At 49.4% G+C, this 18,739-nt stretch overlaps 2 protein-coding genes across 5 annotated transcripts in view; one reads left to right on the top strand and one right to left on the bottom strand.

Annotated features, from left to right (window-relative positions):
- The window catches only part of LOC101102428 (cytochrome c oxidase assembly factor 8), a 23,830-nt gene extending 11,156 nt beyond the window's left edge, over positions 1-12,674 (bottom strand). The window contains exon 1 of one of the 2 annotated variants that reach the window (XM_027957448.2): positions 12,519-12,674. In XM_027957448.2, the coding sequence (XP_027813249.2) occupies positions 12,519-12,641 (123 nt within the window). In that variant the 5' untranslated portion in view covers positions 12,642-12,674. Of the gene's footprint in view, positions 1-320; positions 1,724-12,518 lie in introns of those variants that run through there. The other variant, XM_060401495.1, reaches the window with a different exon arrangement.
- BAG5 (BAG cochaperone 5) lies at positions 11,382-18,739 on the top strand. Of its 3 annotated transcripts, none has more exons than XM_042235573.2 (2): positions 11,382-11,471; positions 14,555-18,739. In XM_042235573.2, the coding sequence occupies exon 2, from the start codon at positions 14,583-14,585 to the stop codon at positions 15,924-15,926; it is 1,344 nt and encodes a 447-aa protein (XP_042091507.1). In that variant the 5' UTR covers positions 11,382-11,471; positions 14,555-14,582; the 3' UTR covers positions 15,927-18,739. The 3 variants fall into 3 exon arrangements, with proteins under 3 accessions (XP_042091507.1, XP_014957551.1, XP_014957550.1); XM_015102065.4 differs by lacking the exon at positions 11,382-11,471 and adding an exon at positions 12,761-13,012; XM_015102064.4 differs by lacking the exon at positions 11,382-11,471 and adding an exon at positions 12,945-13,420.

Below are 18,739 nucleotides of genomic sequence, written 5' to 3'. Positions count from 1 at the left end.
TCTCCAACATCACAGTTCAAAAGCATCAGCTCTTCGGTGTTCAGCTTTCTTTACAGTCCGACTCTCACATCCATACATGACCACAGGAAAAACCATAGCTTTGACTAGACGAACCTTTGTTGGCAAAGTAATGTCTCTTTTTAATATGCTGTCTAGGTTGGTCACAGCTTTTCTCCCAAGGAGTAAACGTCTTTTAATTTCATGGCTGCAGTCACCATCTGCAGTGATTTTGGAGCCCAAGAATATAAAATCTCTCACCGTTTCCACTGTTTCCCCATCTATTTGCCATGAAGTGATGGGACCTGATGCCATAATCTTACTTTTCTGAATGTTGAGTTTTCAGCCAGTTTTTCACTCTCCTCTTTCACTTTCATCAAGAGGCTCTTTAGTTCTTCACTTTCTGCCATAAGGTGGTGTCATCCACATATCTGAGGTTATTGATATTCCTCCTGTCAATCTTGATTCCAGCTTGTGCTTCATCTAGCCCAGCGTTTTGCATGATGTACTCTACATAAGTTAAATAAGCAGGGTGACAATATACAGTCTTGATGCACTCCTTTCCCGATTTGGAACAAGTCTGTTGTTCCGTGTACATTTCTAACTGTTGCTTCTTGACCTGCATACAGATTTCTAGGGGGCAGGTCGGGTGGTCTGGTATTCCCATATCTTGAAGAATTTTCCACAGTTTGTTGTGATCCACACAAAGGCTTTGGCGTAGTGACTATAGCCATGAAATTAAAAGATATTTGCTCCTTGGAAGAAAAGCTATGACAAACCTAGACAACATATTAAAAAGCAGAGACATCACTTTGCCAACAAGGTCCGTATAATTAAAGCTATGGTTTTTCCAGTAGTCATGTATGGACATGAGAGTTGGACCATAAAGAAGGCTGAACGCAGAAGAATTGATGCTTTCCAACTATGGTCCTGGAGAAGACTTGAGAGTCCCTTGGACTGCCAGGAGATCAAACCAGTCAATCCTAAAGGAAATTAACCTTTAGGTTAATGCTGAAGCTGAAGCTACAATACTTTGGCCATCTAATGCGAAGAGTCAACTCACTGGAAAAAGACCCTGATGCTGGGAAAGACTGAGGACAGAAGGAGAAGGGGGCAAAAGAAGATGAGATGGCTGGATGGCATCACCGACTCAATGGGCATGAGTTTGAGCAAACTCTGGGAGATGGTGATGGACAGGGAAGCCCGGTATGCTGCAGTCCATGGGGGCACAGAGAGTCAGACACGACTCAGTGACTGAACAGCAATACCACCAAGCATGCTCAACAACGGCTCTGGAAGAGTTTACAACCTCAGACGAAAAACAGTGTCAACCTGTGCTTTCTACCATGTACAAAAATTAACGCAAGACGGAGCAAAGATCTAAAACGAAAAATGCAATCCATAGAATTCCTAAAACACAGTAAAAATCCTACACCCTTAGATTAGGCAAAGATTTCTCACATACAACACCAGAAGCACAATCCACAAAACAAGGAATAAAGGACCTGGACTTCAAAGCTAAAATCGTCTTTTCTCCTAAAGATACTATTAGGAAAATCGAAAGACAAGCCACAGGCTGGGAGAATATACATGCAAATCCATAAAAGGACTTGTTTCTAGAATATACAAAGATGTCTCAAAACTCCACAATAAGAAAACATACCACCCAATTTAAAAATGGGCAAAATATATAAAAGCTTCCCAGGAAGACATAAAGATGCAAACAAGCATTTAAAAAAAAACAAAAACACTCAGCATCACCAGTCAAAAGGGAAACGCAAGTCAGAACCACGAGACGCCACTCCACACCTATTAATATGGCTATAAAAAAATAGAACCTGCCAAAACAAGAGCTGTCAAGAATGTAGAACAATCAAGCTCTTAAATATCGCTTGTGGCAATGCAAACTGAAACAACCACTTTGGGAAAAAAGCCCGCACTCCATTATAAAATTAAACACACTCTTATACAAGCCAGCAACCCCTTCCCAGGTTGTTTACGCAAGGTGCGTGAGTACATATGCTCACACTAAAACCTAGATACGACTGTTTAAAGTGGCTTCACGCATAACCGCCAAAATCTGGAAGCAGCCCAAATGCCTTTCTGCTGATGAGGGGGAAACAGCACGGCGCGTTGGTGGGACAGAGGCCACTGGCGAGGAGGCCACAGGCAGCATGGGCGGCTCTCAACGGCACCAGGAGGCCGCACCCTGATGAGTCTGTTGCCCAAGCAGAGCCAGTGATTGCATGGATTAGCGCAGGTCGCCAGGGCCGCGTGTGCTCTGCAACGGCCGCCTTGGAAGGAGCAGCGCGGGAGAGAGGCGAGGCCGGGGGAGCTCAGCTCTCCGTGCGGGCCTCAGCCTTCTGTCCACGGAGTGGCCTGACCATCTCTTAGGTCCCTAGACTCAACCCCTGACAGCTAAAGGACCAAGCGGAGACTGAGAAAGGAAACCAAGTCACTGTTTAGGAAACACTGACAGTTTTCGCTTGGATGGCCTCCACTAATCACCACCAACCCACACCAAGCATCCTGAGAACTTGGCACTGACTGAAGCAGACAGCTAAACACAGCACCACCGGCCGGCATCCTACTCCCCTCGGAAGCTACGACCTTCCTAAATCGTCTAATTCCCAAGCAGTCTAAAAACAGGAAGAGTTTAAAACACGACCAGGATAGCATCAGGTTTGGTCGGAAGTGGGTTACAAAGCTTGGTGCAGCCCCTCAGCATGAACAATTCAGACCACAGAGAGCGTCGCAGGAGGTTGTGTCTGCTCTGCCATCACTACCCAGGGTTCCGCAGGTCCGGTTATAAAACACCCAGGTCACCTGCTCATGCGGAAAGCTTTCCCTCTCATCTGAGAATGCAGTATTAGGACGGCACTGGAATTCATGGTATTTTATTAAAACCTGTGGTAGGTTCAGTTCAGCATCTGAATGCTTCAGTTCAGTCGCTCAGTCGTGTCCGACTCTGCGACCCCATGGATCGCAGCATGCCAGGCCTCCCTGTCCATCACCAACTCCCAGAGTTCACTCAGACTCATGTCCATCGAGTCGGTGATGCCATCCAGCCATCTCATCCTCTGTCATCCCCTTCTCCTCCTGCCCTCAACCCCTCCCAGCATCAGAGTTTTTCCAATGAGTCAACTCTTTGCATGAGGTGGCCAAAGTACTGGAGTTTCAGCTTTAGCATCAGTCCTTCTCAGAAAATTATTTTGAGTCTAAAATAAGTGAATGAGCAGGAAATCTTAAAAAGTATATAGGATTCCCTCAGACCTTCAAAGTTTTCTAGGAAAGTGTCTTTTTAAAAACTTTCAAAATTTTAAGGACCCTTGACAGATTAAGTAAAAAAAAAAAAGAAAAGCTTTTGAGTGGGGAAAAAAAGATTGACAGAAAATGTTCAATCACTAAAAAGAAGCTATTATTGAGTAACAAGTTAAAGATTTGATGACAAGTGGAATACAGCCTAAAATTCACCAAAACTGACCCAGAAGTAACGGAGCTTAAGACGCTCCTGGCAGTTCAGTGGCTAAGACGCCACACTGCCAGTGCAGGGGGCCCGGGGTCAATCACTGATGGGGAACCAGGATCCCACATGCCCCACAGCATGACCAAATAAATAAAAATACATTGAAGAATAATAATTGTCCCATTAGCCTCAATTTCTGAGCAATGAATATTAAATCTTTGCAGGTTCTAATGCCTCCAATACTTTTTTTTTTTTTAATCATCTTCTGACTTTTGGAGAATGAAGCTGCTAGAACTAAAACCTTCTACCCATTTCATGCTACCTGACTTCATGATTGATGCATTTTTATTGAGATGAGTTTTTCTCACAGCTGCAGAAGCAGTAACAGCCTGTAGCGGATGAAAGTTAAAGGGAATCTCACGCTATCTTTGGAGAAACCTCCTTCTTTGTGGCTCAGAGAATAAGCTTACGGAACTCCAGGCTCGAGCAACACTTAACTCTGGCGTCCTCACACCAGGCCCAGTGGGGACAGAAACAGCTGCACCAGCTGCACCAGCTTCCTCCCGCGGCCGCGTCTCCAGGCCCAGGGCAGCAGGCAGATGGCTCCAGCTCCGAGCTCAGCCAGCGGGAGCAGCGCCAACTGCCTCCAGACTGCAGGTGCCCACGGCCAACTCCCCAGACTGCAGCCAGAGCAACCTCTCCGCAGCACCCACCCTACCTGTGCCAGCCTTTCCCTTCAAATCCTTCAGTGTCCACTCATCCCCCTCAGGACAAAGTCTAAAATCCTCACCTGGGTCTAGCAGCCAGGCCTGCCCACCTCTCCTTCCTCGGCCCGAACGCAACTTCATGACAACAGGGCCAACTTCAGACCTCGACCCTCCACAGGCCTCAGGGTCCGTTCCAGGGTGCATCCCCAGTGTGTCCTGAGCCCCCTGGGAGGTGAGGAAACACAGCTGTCTCCCACTGGACGGCAAGCCCACGGGGGCAGGAACTGCACCCTCTGGAGGAACAGGTGTGTGTGGAGGGACGCTCTTCCCAGCTGCTAAAAATCTTGTCTGTTCCTTTGCTCTACGATTACACAGAGAAACCCCTTCATCTTCAAAAAGCCTGATTTGTATGAAGGCCCGGTGGAGAGACAACCAACCAGTGTAACTAGCCCCGGCGGTCGGTGAGGAGCCCACGCGCTGAGCAGCTCTGAGCCGGCTGGAAGCCGCAGCCACCAGGCTGCTCCTTACGGAACTGCGGGTTCTCCGGCGCACGCTCCAAGGCTGCACAGCGCAGACGCAGAAGCGCGCGGACCAGCTGCGTGCTCTGGAGGACAGCTTAGGTGAGGCGGAGGTCCGGGGAGGCCCAGGCGCTGGTGGGCAGGTCAGAGCTGCGGGGGAGGGAAAGCCAGGCTGAACACTGCTGGCGAGGGGCAGAGGGAGCCAGGACACGTCTAGGCACAGCCGTCACCTCCCGTGGCCGGTGCGCCCTCCACACCAGACTAGCTCGGCACGGCTGTTTCACTCTGCATTCGTTTCTTCTTGCAGACTCAAGACATCTTTACCTGTGACCATTCTTATTTTCGTTTGGTTCCTCTCTTGGTGTCACTGGGAAGCAAAGCTGAGCCATAAAGAGGCACAGCCAGAGTGGAGAGTTTCACATGAAGGCCCAGCCAGTCCCCATGAAGGGCTGAACTCATTGTTCGTGTGTGGAAGGAGCAGGGCCCCCGACAGGCAGAAAGGCATCCGCATCTGCCCCTCAGACCGAGACTAGGTTCCTCACCAGCAGGGGCGAAACACGCCGACTCGATACCAGACTGCCTAAAGAGTCCTTTTTAGCAAAGGCGGGACTGCAACGCAGATCTTTAACGGTTCGTTATTCTAAGAACAATATATGGTTACCACATTCTCCTTTTTAAAAAGCCCTTTAAAAAACACAAACTACTTTTATGCCAGTATTTCTGGACTTTTCCCACACAGCTTTTGCATCTGTGATGCTCAGGTGTTCTCAGAAACTAAGGGCGATTCACACAAAGGCGCCCAGTGAGCGGAGGCAGAGACAGGCCTGGGCCCTGCGCAGCGAACTCCCCCCGCAGGCTGGGGGCTCCCTTCCCCTTCAAGCAGGCCGGGGAGGCTGCAGAGCAGGCCTGGGAGGAGCAGGCAGGTGGGGGGCGGTGCGGGGCAGAGGTTCCACCCTAACGGTTCAAGGTTACCTTGCAGAACCGTACCCCACTTGTCCCGACAGGTTTCCTATGAAGACATGTTCAAGAAACCACCCCAAGCTGCCCACACGTGACGAAGCAGGTCAAAGAGGCGCAGGCGTGTTGGTGGCCGTCCCCAGGCATCCCTGAGTTGCGGCTGACACACTGCCCCACGGTTCACCTGGGAACCCTGTGGACCGGCTCCTGCAGTCATTCCCAGGCTCCACTATGACTGGAGAGGCCGCATCTTCAGTTTTGGTGGGAGCAGTTCCCCTGCTCTCCCCTATAAACATCCGTTCTGTCTTTGTTCCCCCAAAACTGCTATTTAAAAGGGAGGAGACGAGCAGCTTCGGGGAGGAAAAGAATTCCTTTGAGGTTTGACTAATTACCATAATTTACAGTTCTCACAGCAAAAGCACACGAGGCCCAGCTTCCCGAGGCTGGGCTGTGCGTGGGAAGGCGCGCGCGAGCCGTCAGACCCGCCTGCTCCGCCTGGGCGCACTGCGCTCTCGTGACTGGGGGTGGGGTGGAGGCGAACCTTCCAGCTTTTTCTCCAGCTGTAAACTGCCAAGCCCAGCAGCCCCACGCCGGCGTCTTCTGGTCCAGCTCTGCGGGCACAGCCTGGCTCTCCACCCCTCTGCATCACAGCAGGCTCCTAAGCTTGGCCGGCACACTCCTACCCCGGGCCTCACCTTCTAGAAGCCAGGACTTGGAGCAGGGCGCCCTCCTTCCCAGAAGTGCCTGCACACAACACAAAGCTTCTCGGAGTCAGCATTTCACAGCCAGCCATGGGGACATCGACGGGCAATAGTGAAAGGAACAAACATTGGCAAGATTCAGTGTGCTTCCGTGTGTTTCCTGGCCTAGAGTCCTAACTCCTCTGGGGTGGGGACTGAAAACCTTTTGGAGGGTTGGAGCCTTCCACTGTAGATGGATGCTAGACAGATCAGCACTCCAAATTCAGCACAGAAGGGCCAGCGTATCGCAACCAAAGCTGGGTTTACGCTGGGGGCACAAGGTTGGTCTAACATCAGAAAATCAGTCACCGATGAAGTAGCCTTCTGAAAATAAAAAAGTCAAACCTGCACGAAGTCAGGGCTCTAGAACACAGCCGTCTCTTTACAAGAGACACACAGTTACATTACACCTTGGGAAGGCAGTCGGCAAAATCCAAAGGACAATCCAAAATCCCCTGAGCCCCCCGGATAAACTGCTTGAAAAAAGGAAAAGGAGGGCTCCTTGGTGGTCCAGTGGCTAAGACTCTGAGCTCCCAACGCAGGGGACCCGGGGTTCAATCCCTGGTCAGGGAACTACATCCCACATGCCTCGACTAAGAGTTCGCATGCTGCAGCTAAGACCTGGAGCAGCCAAATAAATAATTTTTTAAAAAAATGTTATCGGAAAGGCACAGAGGCAAACCCTACAGATTAAAAGACAGCTAAAAGGATATTACTCAATAGTAGTGTGTAGACCTACTGTGGATCCTGACACAAGCAAACTATAAAAGGAAACATTTCTGATATTTCTAAGACAAAGAAATCTGAACATTCAAAATTTGCTGGGATTAAGGAACTATTGTAATATTTCAGGTGACAATGGTATTAAGTTTCATAGAAATATATCTGTATCTTTTAACGATACATACTGAAGTACTTACAAATGAAATATGATGTCTGCTGTTTGCCACAAAATTATCTGGAAGTGGGGACTGGATGGGGGTAAGGATGAAATAAACAGCCATGACGGGGTAGCTGCAGAAGCAAGGTACTGGACACAGAGCAATTCTTCATATTCTGCTGCTGCTGCTGCTGAATCGCTTCAGTCGTGTCCGACTCTGTGCGACCCTATGGACTGCCATCTGCCAGACTCCTCTGTCCGTGGGCTTCTCCAGGCCAGAATACTAGAGTGGGTTGCCACGCCCTCCACCAGGGGATCCTCTCCACCCAGGGATCAGAACCGGGTCTCCTGCACCGCAGGCAGATTCTTTACCGCTGAGCCACCAGCGAAGACCCACATTCTTCTACCTTCGCACATTTTAAATTTTCCGTTGGTAACAAAAAAAAGGGACACCCAACAAACCAACATAATTTTCTGCATTAACAGAACAAGGGAACTCACGTGACCATCTCCACAGGTGAGGAAAAAGCATCTGGGAGCGTTAGACCCTGAAGTAAGAGTGGGCCAGCCCTGGCTTCAGTCCTGACTCTGGGATGCCAGGCAAGTCCCTTTGCCTCTCCAGGTCCCAGTCTCCTCACCTTCATGGTGAGAGAGTGAAACTACGTGGTCTTCAAAGTCCTCCCACCTCAGCCTTGTTTTCCAACTATTTATTGAAAGTCTTTTAAGTACTAGAGATAGCCACGTTAACCTTGACAGTCGATGGCCTGCTTTCTCACCAGCTCCCCATGAGTCCCGAGTTTCACCTTCTTCCCATGGAGTTCGCTCCAGACCTATCCTTGGGAAGCCTGGCGCCCCTTCTGCTTCGGTTTTGGCTGCCTTGGGTCTTCACTGCCACACACGGGCTTTCTCCAGCCGCAGCAAGAGGAAGCCACTCTCCAGTCTCGGAGCACGGGCTCTGGGCACAGGCTCAGCAGTTGTGGGGCATGGGCTTTGTTGCCCCACGCCATCTGGGGTCCTCCTGAACCAGGGATGGAACCCACGTCCTCTGAACTGGCAGGCAGATTCTTAACCACTGGACGACCAGGGAAGTCCTGGAGTTCAGTCTCCTTGATGAAAACGGGACACAAGACGCGACACCAGAAGTCCCCATTCTCTGTCGGTGGTGCACATTACCTCTCTCTGCTGGGGGCCTGTTCCTTTGCTCTTGTTCTTCTAAAAACTACTAAAAGAAATATTTTAATTCATCTTCCTTTAAATAAAGGAACTAAAACATACATATTCCTATGTGTAAGCATTATGATCTTGAAAAAATTATTCAATCTTACTGTAAAAGTAAGTAATTACTGAAAAGTAATTACTCAATATTTAACTTATATGCTGAGTACATCATGAGAAAGGCTGGGCTGGGTGAAGCACAAGCTGGAATCAAGATTGCTGGGAGAAATATCAATAACCTCAGATATGCAGATGACACCACCCTTACGGCAGAAAGTGAAGAACTAAAGAGCCTCTTGATGAAAGTGAAAGAGGAGAGTGAAAAGGTTGGCTTAAAACTCAACATTCAGAAAACTAACATCATGGCATCTGGTCCCATCACTTCATGGCAAATAGATAGGGAAACAGTGGAAACAGTGACAGACTTTATTTTTGGGCTCCAAAATCACTGCAGATAGTGACTGCACCCATGAAATTAAAAGATGGTTGCTCCTTGGAAGAAAAGCTGTGACCAACCTAGACAGCATATTAAAAAGCAGAGACATTACTTTGCCAACAAAGGTCCATCTAGTCAAAGCCATGGTTTTTCCAGTAGTCATGTATGAATGTGAGAGTTGGACTATAAAGCAAGCTGAGCGCCGAAGAATTGATGCTTTTGAACTTTGGTGTTGGAGAAGACTCTTAAGAGTCTCTTGGATTGCAAGGAGATCCAACCAGTCCAACCTAAAAGAAATCAGTCCTAAATATTCATTGGAACATGAATTTCATGCTGAAGCTGAAACTCCAACACTTTGGCCACCTGATGTGAAGAACTGACTCATTTGAAAAGACCCTGATGCTGGGAAAGATTGAAGGCAGGAGAAGGGGAAGACAGAGGATGAGATGGTTGGACGGCATCACCGACTTGATGGGCATGAGTTTGAGTAACCTCCGGGAGTTGGTGATGGACAGGGAGGCCTGGAGTGCTGCAGTCCATGGGGTCGCAAAGAGTCAGACACGACTGAACAACTAAACTGAACTGAATTATCCAATCTCATCTGTAAATAGGGATGATCAAAGCACCTACTGAACACAATTGTGACGTTTAATTAAAATATGCAAAGCTTTCAGAACAGTGCATGCAAATGCTTGAGAAATGTTAACTACAAGTATAAATGTCAATGAAATTCAGACTATAAGCAAATATTGATACATATAACATGTAGCCGTGGTTCTCTTAACTTGTGAACTTATTAGACTTGAACCCAAGGATCCTGATGTTTTAAGGGAGCCCAGCCTGGCGCTCTATGATAATCTAGAGGGGTGGGAAACAGAGAGGGGAGGGAGGGGAGGGAGGCAATATATGAATAATTATGGCTGGTTCCCACGGATGGAGGAGCCTGGTAGGCTACAGTCCATGGGGTCGCGAAGAGTCGGACATGACTGAGCGACTTCACTTCCACGGCTGGTTCACGTTGTTGTATGGCAGAAACCAACAAAACACTGTAAAGCAATTTTCCTCCAATTAAAAAATAAATTAAAATTTAAAAAAGAATCCTGATGATTAATCTTAACAAAACCGGGGGAAAAACAACTAGACAAATGGAGAATATAAGTAAATATCCTGACGCCCAGACCAGCCACATGAGACTCTCCGGGGGAGGGTCCCGGTACTTTTTACCCTTCCAGATGGTTCCAAACATGCAGGCAAAGGCGTAAAACAATGATAGAGACAGCAAAGACAAAGAATAAGCAGGTATGGCACAGCTGGGGAGCATGTGATCTGACAGCTGAGCTCAAGTTGGATTTGGAAGGAAAAGTGGTGCTTGACGCTGAGTTCTCTACTGTTTCTCTACGAAAACTGGTAGTCAGAGAATTCCCTGGCAGCCCAATGGTTAAGACTCTACATTTTCACTACTGAGGGCCCAGGTTTAATCCCTGTCCAGGTAACGGATATCTCACAAGATGTGCTGTGCAGCCAAAAAATAATAATAATGATAATTTTTTAAAAAGCTGGTAGTCTGGGGCTTTCCTGGTGGCTCAGTGCCAAAGAATCCTGCCAATGCAGGCAACATGGGTTCCATCCCTGCTGTGGGAAGATCCCACGTGCCGTGGAACAAGTAAGCCCGTGGGCCACAACCACTGAGCCTGTGCTCTGGAAGCCACGCTCCGCAACAAGAGAAGCCTCAGGAATGAGAAGCCCCGTCACCTAGAGAGTATCCCCCACTCGCTGCAACTAGAGAAAAGCCTACACTGTAACAAGACCCGCACAGACAATAAATAAACAAAATTTAAAAACAAAACAAAAAAATCCAGGGACTTCCCTGGTGGTCCAGTGACTAAGAATCCACCTTGCAATGTAGGGAACACAGGTTCAATCCCTGGTCAGGGAACTAAAACCCCACATGCCGTGGAGCAACTAAGCCACTAGGACCTGATGCAGTCAGATAAATTAATCAACTAATTAACAAACAAACTGGTAGCTAGAGATGAGAGGTAAATAAATCTTGTAGATCCTAAAAGCAGACCTCCCTAACTCAAGTGAAGAACAAAGAATTAATTAAAAAATACACAGAATGAAGTAGAAATACAGGATTAAAATATATCTCTTTAGATTAAAAAAAAAAAAAAGATTTACAGCCTGTGACTTCTAAGAAGACCTCATATTTAAAATCAACAGTCTCTCTGGCCTGCAGGAACTGAATTACCTAGAGAACTAGCCGTGTGCTCAGGAAGCATAGAAAGATGAGGCCAAACACACAGGAATTACACATTTCCCTGAGGAAAGAACTGTTCTTTAATGTCCCAGCCAATACCTCGCATAATGGGGAACACAGCCCAAGAAAAACACAAGTCATAAGGCTAGAACTGGGAAGGTGTGACTCATGGGTCAGCTGCTTCCCTTTCAGCATCATCGCCTTCACAGGTGGAGGCAGTCTCACAGGTGTGCACCGGCTTGTCACCCGGCCGGCAAAACCTAAGACGGAGCTCGTCTCAAGGAGCAGACCCACGGTAAGACTTACTTCAACAAAAGGTTGGGGGTCAGTGGAGAAACCTGTGTGGGCGCTCTTCTTTTTTCCAGTGCTTGTTCACAAACTAAGCTGGGCTAAGGCCCCGTCCTGCGGGCAGCTGTCTGCCCTTCCGGAGCATTTTCAGATACCTGTTGAGTATCTTTCTGTCCAAAGAGTGGGATGCTGAGTGCATTTTATGTTCTAGGAATAGAAGTCAAGGGCTGTGGCCACTCAATCGGGGAACTGAACCAGAGGCTTGGGATCCCAGTGACCAGCTGCCCTGCTAACAGGCAGGCATGCTTTGGAATTAACAGGCTCTTTTTAGTCCTTCTTTAAGGATGGTTTAAAGGATGCTTTCCAGCCTCCCTCCTTAGCCTGTTGGCAAACGAAGTGTTAGTATTTAGATTTAACTTGGCTTAAACTTTCTATCTGCAGCCCATTCCAAGCCGTTAGCCCATATTTTCATATGACAGCTGGAATGAAGGTCTAGGGCTCCCTCAAACTAAAACATCCTTCCCCAGAGCGGGGCAACTTCTAAAAACTGCTTGCCACTCCTTGCCGCTGCAGGTCTTCATCTTTGGGGACCTCTGGTTAGGAACAGGGATGTATGCACACACCGTTTCCAAACTAGAACTGTTCAACGTGTTGAATGAGCCTACGAAATGCGATAGTAAAGTCTGCCACCACTTGAAGAAAAGCACTAATAGTCTACATGCAGCCAAACGCGCTGGCGCGCACATTCTGTGCATATCAAGAGCTCTTTGACCATAGAGACTAATTATCCTCGACGAGAAATTCGGCACAAATCAACTTGCTCGCGGACTCTGCCCCTACTTGTCAAGAGCCCTGGGGTGGCGGCGACGCAGGAGCCTCGGAGGCTCGGGACTGCCCCACTCTCCCCGCCGCCTGTGTCCGCGCGGCGGGGCGCCGGGGGCCCGGCCCGCGCCGGCTCAGGGACCCCGCTCCTGGGGAGCTCCGCCGACGCGGGGGACGCCACCACAGGTGTCCCTGGGGGGCGCGGCCCGGCCTCTCCAGGGACCTCACTCACCCGGCTCGGCGCCGCATCCCTGCGCTCGGCGCCGCGCTCGGGGGCGAGCTGACAGCCGCGGCCTGAGAAGGCGCGGCAGAGAGCCGTGACGACGAGCCTCCTCGCCGGCCGCCGGGCCGCCATAGCTGCCCTCCGCCGACTCCCGCGCCGCACGGCAGAGTCGCGACGTCGCGAGGCGCTACCTTACGGCACCGTCGCAAAGTCCGCGGGAGGGCACGGCGCGGCGGACCGTGCGCTCGCCCGGCGTCTGACAGGCTGAGGGGTTGGACTGACGGCGCGTCAGGGCCGCGGCTCCTCGGGAGCTGCCATCCTCGGCGGCTTCTGCGCCGGGCGGCCAGCGGCGGGCTCGGCCAGGGGAGAAGTGCGGCGCGGACGCCGGAGGACGTTTTTCCCGAGGCGGGGGGGCGGGTGTTCGGCCGGGCCCGGGGCGACGGCGGGAGCTGCGGAGTCGCAGGGCGTCGGCGGCGAGGCGCGCCATGGCGCGGGCGGCACAGGTGAGCGCGGGCGGCCGCGGCGCGACCCTCTCCCTCCGCGCGGGCGGTCCCGGACGATCCCCGTCTCCCGGGTCCGGAGCCGGCCGGGCCCGAGTCCCCTCCCTCCCCGTCGGCTCGCCCGGCCCGGCCGAGCGCGCCCGCCCCCTCCCCCGCAGGCCATTGTGAGGTCAGGCCGGCGGGTGCGTCGTGGGGTCCGGGCGAGACGCCCGGAGCGGCCGCCGCGGCCAGTAGCTGCCGCCGCCACCGCCGGCCCCTTCACCGGCTGCCCCGACCAGACCTAGCCGGGAGGGCTGAGAGGGATGCAGCTTGGGGCCCGGCGCCGGTGCCGCACCCCGTAAAGGGCTGACCTACCACCTGGCCACTTCACCCGCGGGACGCCAAGACCAAGCCCGCTTAGACCGCGTCTGGGTAAAGTGCCGGGAGGGCAGGGCGAGGGGGCAGGAAAGAACCGAGGCAGCCCGCCGCTCCGGGCCTCTCCGGAGGCGCGTTCTTGGCTCGGACACCGGCAGGGGATTAGTTTCGATTGAGCATCCATCCCCCGCCCGTGAGCGTTTGAAAGAAACCCAAGAACGTGGGCGGGGGGTGGGGCGGGGGGAATGCATTAAGCCACTCGAGCCTTAATGGGAGGCTGATGAATGAGTTAGTCATCGTTGTCGCATTGTCTTGCGGTGTGTTTTGGAGGGGGGAGCATAACAGGGCCTAGGGGGTACCAGGCCTCCAAAGCCCAAGCTAGTGCCTTTATCATAATGCCAGGCGCCTTCCCTGTGGAATTCAAGCCTCTGCAAGGAAGTTTATGAGGTCCACAAAGGGTGTGGCGAGAAACAGGGCGTCTTTCTGGAAGTGTCTAACGGGTGGAGAGGCACGTAGAAACGGGGACTTCCGCGAGTGCCCGCGAACCCCATTGTTTGTTTCAGTGGCTCAGTTCCTTTTACGGGAAGCTAGGCCGGGTGGGTGGAGGAGGAGATGGCAACCCACTCCAGTGTTCTTGCCTGGAGAATCCCAGGGATAGGGGAGCCTGGTGGGCTGCCCTCTCTGGGGTCGCACAGAGTCGGACACGACTGAAGCGACTTAGCAGCAGCAGCAGCAGGCCGGGTGGGAGTGCTTAGATGCCCCCCAAAGGCCCGGAAGGTTATAAGAGCTACTGGTTTACTTTCCACAAAGGTGCCCTTCTCTTGCCAAGAAGCAGCTTCCACTGTGAAGACCTAAGGTGCTGGTGCTTTTTCCAAGCTGACAGCTCAACCTCATGCCATACTTACGTAGGCACACGCTGCTCTCTTTTACAACTGAGGAAAACTGAGGTTCCCAGGCCCAGCACTCCAGCTTCCCTTCCACACTGCAATGACCCAGTCTCAGTCACTGCCATATGGAGGTTGCTTGCGGGAGAGGGGTTGATAGACTCTGCTTTCTGTCCTGAAGTGTGGTCTTTGGCTTGCAGTGACAACAGGCCCTTTCGTAAGCATATCTTTTTAGAATGAGGTACTAATACACAAGTACCATTCTTCAGGCTTTGTGGTGTAACAAGTTATTTTTGTCATCTTTTAGTGCTTGTGAAACTGAACACAACAAAAGTATGGAGATGGGAAACCAACACCCTTCTATTAGCAGGCTTCAGGAAATTCAAAAGGAGGTGAAAAGCATAGAACAGCAAGTACTTGGTTTCAGTGGTCTGTCAGATGACAAGAATTACAAGAAACTGGAGAGGATTCTCACCAAACAGCTTTTCGAAATAGACTCTGTAGATACTGAAGGAAAAGGAGATATTCAGCAAGCCAGGAAGAGGGCGGCACAAGAGACAGAGCGTCTTCTCAAAGAGTTGGAGCAGAATGCGAACCACCCACACCGGCTCGAAATACAGAACATTTTTGAAGAAGCACAGGCCCTGGTGAAAGAGAAGGTTGTGCCGTTTTATAGTGGAGGCAACTGTGTAACTGATGAGTTTGAGGAAGGCATCCAGGATGTCATTTTGAGGCTGACACATGTCAAGACCGGAGGTAAGGTCTCCCTGCGGAAAGCACGGTATCACACCTTAACCAAAATATGTGCCGTGCAGGAGATTATCGAGAACTGCACGAAGAGGCAGCCTTCCCTGCCGCTCTCTGAGGACGCGCACCCCTCTGTGGCCAAGATCAACTCTGTGATGTGTGAAGTGAACAAGACTAGAGGCACACTGATTGCCCTTCTGATGGGCGTGAACAACAAGGAGACATGCAGGCACTTATCTTGTGTGCTCTCGGGGCTGATGGCTGACCTGGATGCTCTCGATGTGTGCGGCCGCACAGAGATCAGAAACTATCGGAAGGAGGTCGTGGAAGATATCAACCAGTTACTGAGATACTTGGACTTAGAAGAGGAAGCAGACACCACGTACGCATTTGACCTAGGACAGAACCATTCCATTCTGAAAATAGAAAAGGTCCTCAAGAGAATGAGAGAAATCAAAACTGAACTTCTCCAAGCACAGAATCCTCCTGAATTGTACCTGAGCGCCAAAACAGAACTACAGGGTCTGATCGGACAGTTGGATGAGGTGAGTCTTGAAAAAAACCCCTGCATCCGGGAAGCCCGGAGAAGAGCAGTGATTGAAGTGCAGACCCTCATCACTTACATTGACTTGAAGGAAGCCCTGGAAAAAAGAAAGCTGTTGGCTTGTGAGGAGCACCCCTCACACAAGGCGGTCTGGGACGTACTGGGAAACCTGTCGGAGATCCAGGGCGAAGTGCTCTCCTTCGACGGCAATCGAACCGACAAGAACTACATCCGCCTGGAAGAGCTGCTCACCAAGCAGCTACTCACCCTGGATGCGGTGGACCCGCAGGGTGAGGAGAAGTGTAAGGCCGCCCGGAAACAGGCCGTGAAGCTGGCGCAGAACATCCTCAGCTACCTGGACCTGAAGTCGGACGAGTGGGAGTACTGAACAGCCAGAGAGAGCCCGCGGCTCCTGACTCTGGTTCTGCACTTTATGCGCACATCCGTTTGTCTGCAGAGAGCTTTCAGTTCGCTGAGCCTGAATGTGATTTATACATGCGTTTATCAATCTCAGTATTTAATGATTTTAGCAAATTATATTCAGTATCTGCTGCTTTTGATGTTGCAAAAGAAATATTACAGCGCATTAACTTTTGCATTTGGATCGCTATCCTTATGTTGTGGTGTGGTTTTTGGGGTTTTTTTAAAAATCAGAAAATGAAATGGGGCAGCTTTTAAACCTTTTTTTTTTTAGCTTTTAAAACATTTTTAATGGTGGTTCAAGCATTAAAATACAGCTATTTCAGAATCTAGAAATATATAATAAATACTAAGACAATTATGAGGAAGGAGGAAATTTTTGGTTAAATAGAAGTAAGGTCCAAGCACAAATACAGTACAATGATATGTTTTGTTGTTATGCTAAATAAAGCAGGATTTTTTTTCATTCATAAAACCCAGTGGTCCCACCCAATTTAATAGGGTGGGAATATGTTTTTTCTAGATGGTTGGTTCTTTGATAAACATGCTTTTGTTTAAAATACAGTGTCTGTATGTTCCCCTATACCCTGCCTTTGGGAGGGAGTCTTATTTTTGTGAGCAATATAAGAAAATTATGAAAATTAGTAGCAAAAACACCTTTGAGACTGCAGCGAAGAAGGGATGAAGCACCAGCTGATACTTCCAAGTTGTTTTCGTTTATAAGATCTAAACTTATAATATCCCTTAGAAATCAATAAGGGTAAGAACATTTAAATGAGCTAATGAACTTTTTTAAAAAAAAGATAAAACACCCACACCCATAGTAAGATAGTGAGAAATGGGAATCAGTTACCAATTATCAGGTTATGCTAAAATAAGCAAAAAAGTCTGCACATTGCATAATGGGCTTCCTCGAAATGGACCGCCTTGCTCCACATTCCTGACGCAGGTAAGAGCAGAGGCCGTCAGCAGCCTCGCAGGACCAGGTCTGCCAGCTTGTTGAGCTCCTGGCCCCTGCTGTGCTCCTTAGCTCGTGTACCTGGCACATGGATGTTTCTCTAGTGCCTGAAAGGGCCAGTAAGGTCTTCTTCCACTAAAGGGTATACATATTTCTGTATATTTTGAGGAGCCAGTTTTACACTTGCCTGTTGATGTGAACAAGAGAATTTCCCAAAGTTCTGAAGTGCCTTGATAACATGGTGCCCCAGCATCATAACAACAAACTGCTCTGTAGTCATCCTCACGAAACAATCCTATCAGAGTACATCTTTTGAACTCTGAAGTAATTCATTGTTTTCTTTCAGATATTAATTTGTTAACTTTGTAAACAGCTAAAAAATAAGGTGGATAAAGGAATAGCCCTAAATACCTAAAAGATTAAATGTGTGGCCCTAAGGAATTTCCACTTTGTCTCAGTACTGCCCAATAATGAAAAGCCTTGACGTGTCCTTCCTACTAGAAATATCCTAGATTCATACGATAGTGGGGTCAAAGGGCAGTCGGAGGTCTTTGGGTGATGAACCTCCCGTCTGCACATCCAGTGGGCTCTCAATGCCCCTTATTGGTAGCTCATTCCAACCAAATGAAATCTTGTTAAATTCAAGCACAGTTTGAGTTATGTCAGTGGGCGATCAAGGCGGTAACCTCACTTCAGACGCACCCACAGCCTGCACCAGGCCTCCTGCTCACGGTGACTTCAGATCTGAAAGTTCACCGGCAGCACTTCCTTTGCCTGTCCACCGTTACCTAAAAGCCCATCTTCCCCTCCCGTTCATCTCCAGCAGTTTCCCGTGACTCGCAGAGACGGCTCAGACGGCTCAGCTTTGAGCGTCGGGGTGAGTCCAGGATACTGAGCCGTCCAGCCATCTCGGATTTCTCACGTGGATTATTTTGGTCCCTGAGATAATCAGATCAGCCTTGAGTGACTGCTAAGGAGTGACGTTTCCTGACTTCAGTCTGCTCTAGCTCCTTGCACCTGGTGACCCTCTTCCCTTAACGAGCCCTCGCTACACTGGGTTTAGCTCTCCTCCCTTGCTGGGACGCGGCGTGTGACCATGGGCTGCTGCATGCAATTTGTTTACGTTGGGCTCACTGCATTGTGTTTTATGATCTTACGTGAAGAGAATCTGTACTAGAAGTAAAACCTACCTACCCCCTCAAAGTGTTTGGCCTTGGGCCTGCATTAAACTGTATTGTACGTGTTCATGCAAAAAACAATGGCTGGCCACGTTTGCTTTCTTTACCTTCCCTCAGCATTGCTTTCAGGCCATTCTTGCTCCAAGTGGACTGATCAGCCTGGAATGAAGTAGTTACGAGAATAAGTGTAATGAATGTGTCTCAAGTACAATTTAATGCTCTATTTTGCTGAACTGCCTTGGTATAATACATTGATATTTGACATGGTTTAGTATATTTGAAAGGCTTAGCCAGTATTTTTGTCATTTGTTTTACTTGGCCAGTTTTTAATCTGTTTGTTTTTTTTTTGGCGGGGGGGGGGGGCTCTAAGCTTATCCTGTACATACAGGTTTTTCTAAACAAAGCTCTTTAGCTTTTAACTCATAGTGTTTTTCTCAAGAATAATTGGAGAAATATTTGCCGTTGATGTCAATGTGTAATAAAGGTGTGTCATTCCAGTGTGTGGTTCCCATCCCCCTCCATCTGACTGTTGTAGTACCATGTCTGAAATAATTCAGCATCATTTTGAGATATACATACTAGTATACCCTTAATTATTGATGAAATAAACAAAAAATCTCTTAGCTTATCTTTGCAGTGGAGAAA

This window comes from Ovis aries, chromosome 18 (genome assembly GCF_016772045.2).
Source record: "Ovis aries strain OAR_USU_Benz2616 breed Rambouillet chromosome 18, ARS-UI_Ramb_v3.0, whole genome shotgun sequence".
In the NCBI taxonomy this organism is placed as follows: Eukaryota; Metazoa; Chordata; class Mammalia; order Artiodactyla; family Bovidae; genus Ovis; species Ovis aries.
Note: the sequence above shows the minus strand (reverse complement) of the source record. Positions and strands in the feature narration are given on the sequence as shown.

Bases quoted from the DNA above. Each gene is read 5' to 3' on its own strand.
- BAG5 (XM_042235573.2), top strand. From the start codon at position 14,583: ATGGAGATGGGAAACCAACACCCTTCTATTAGCAGGCTTCAGGAAATT.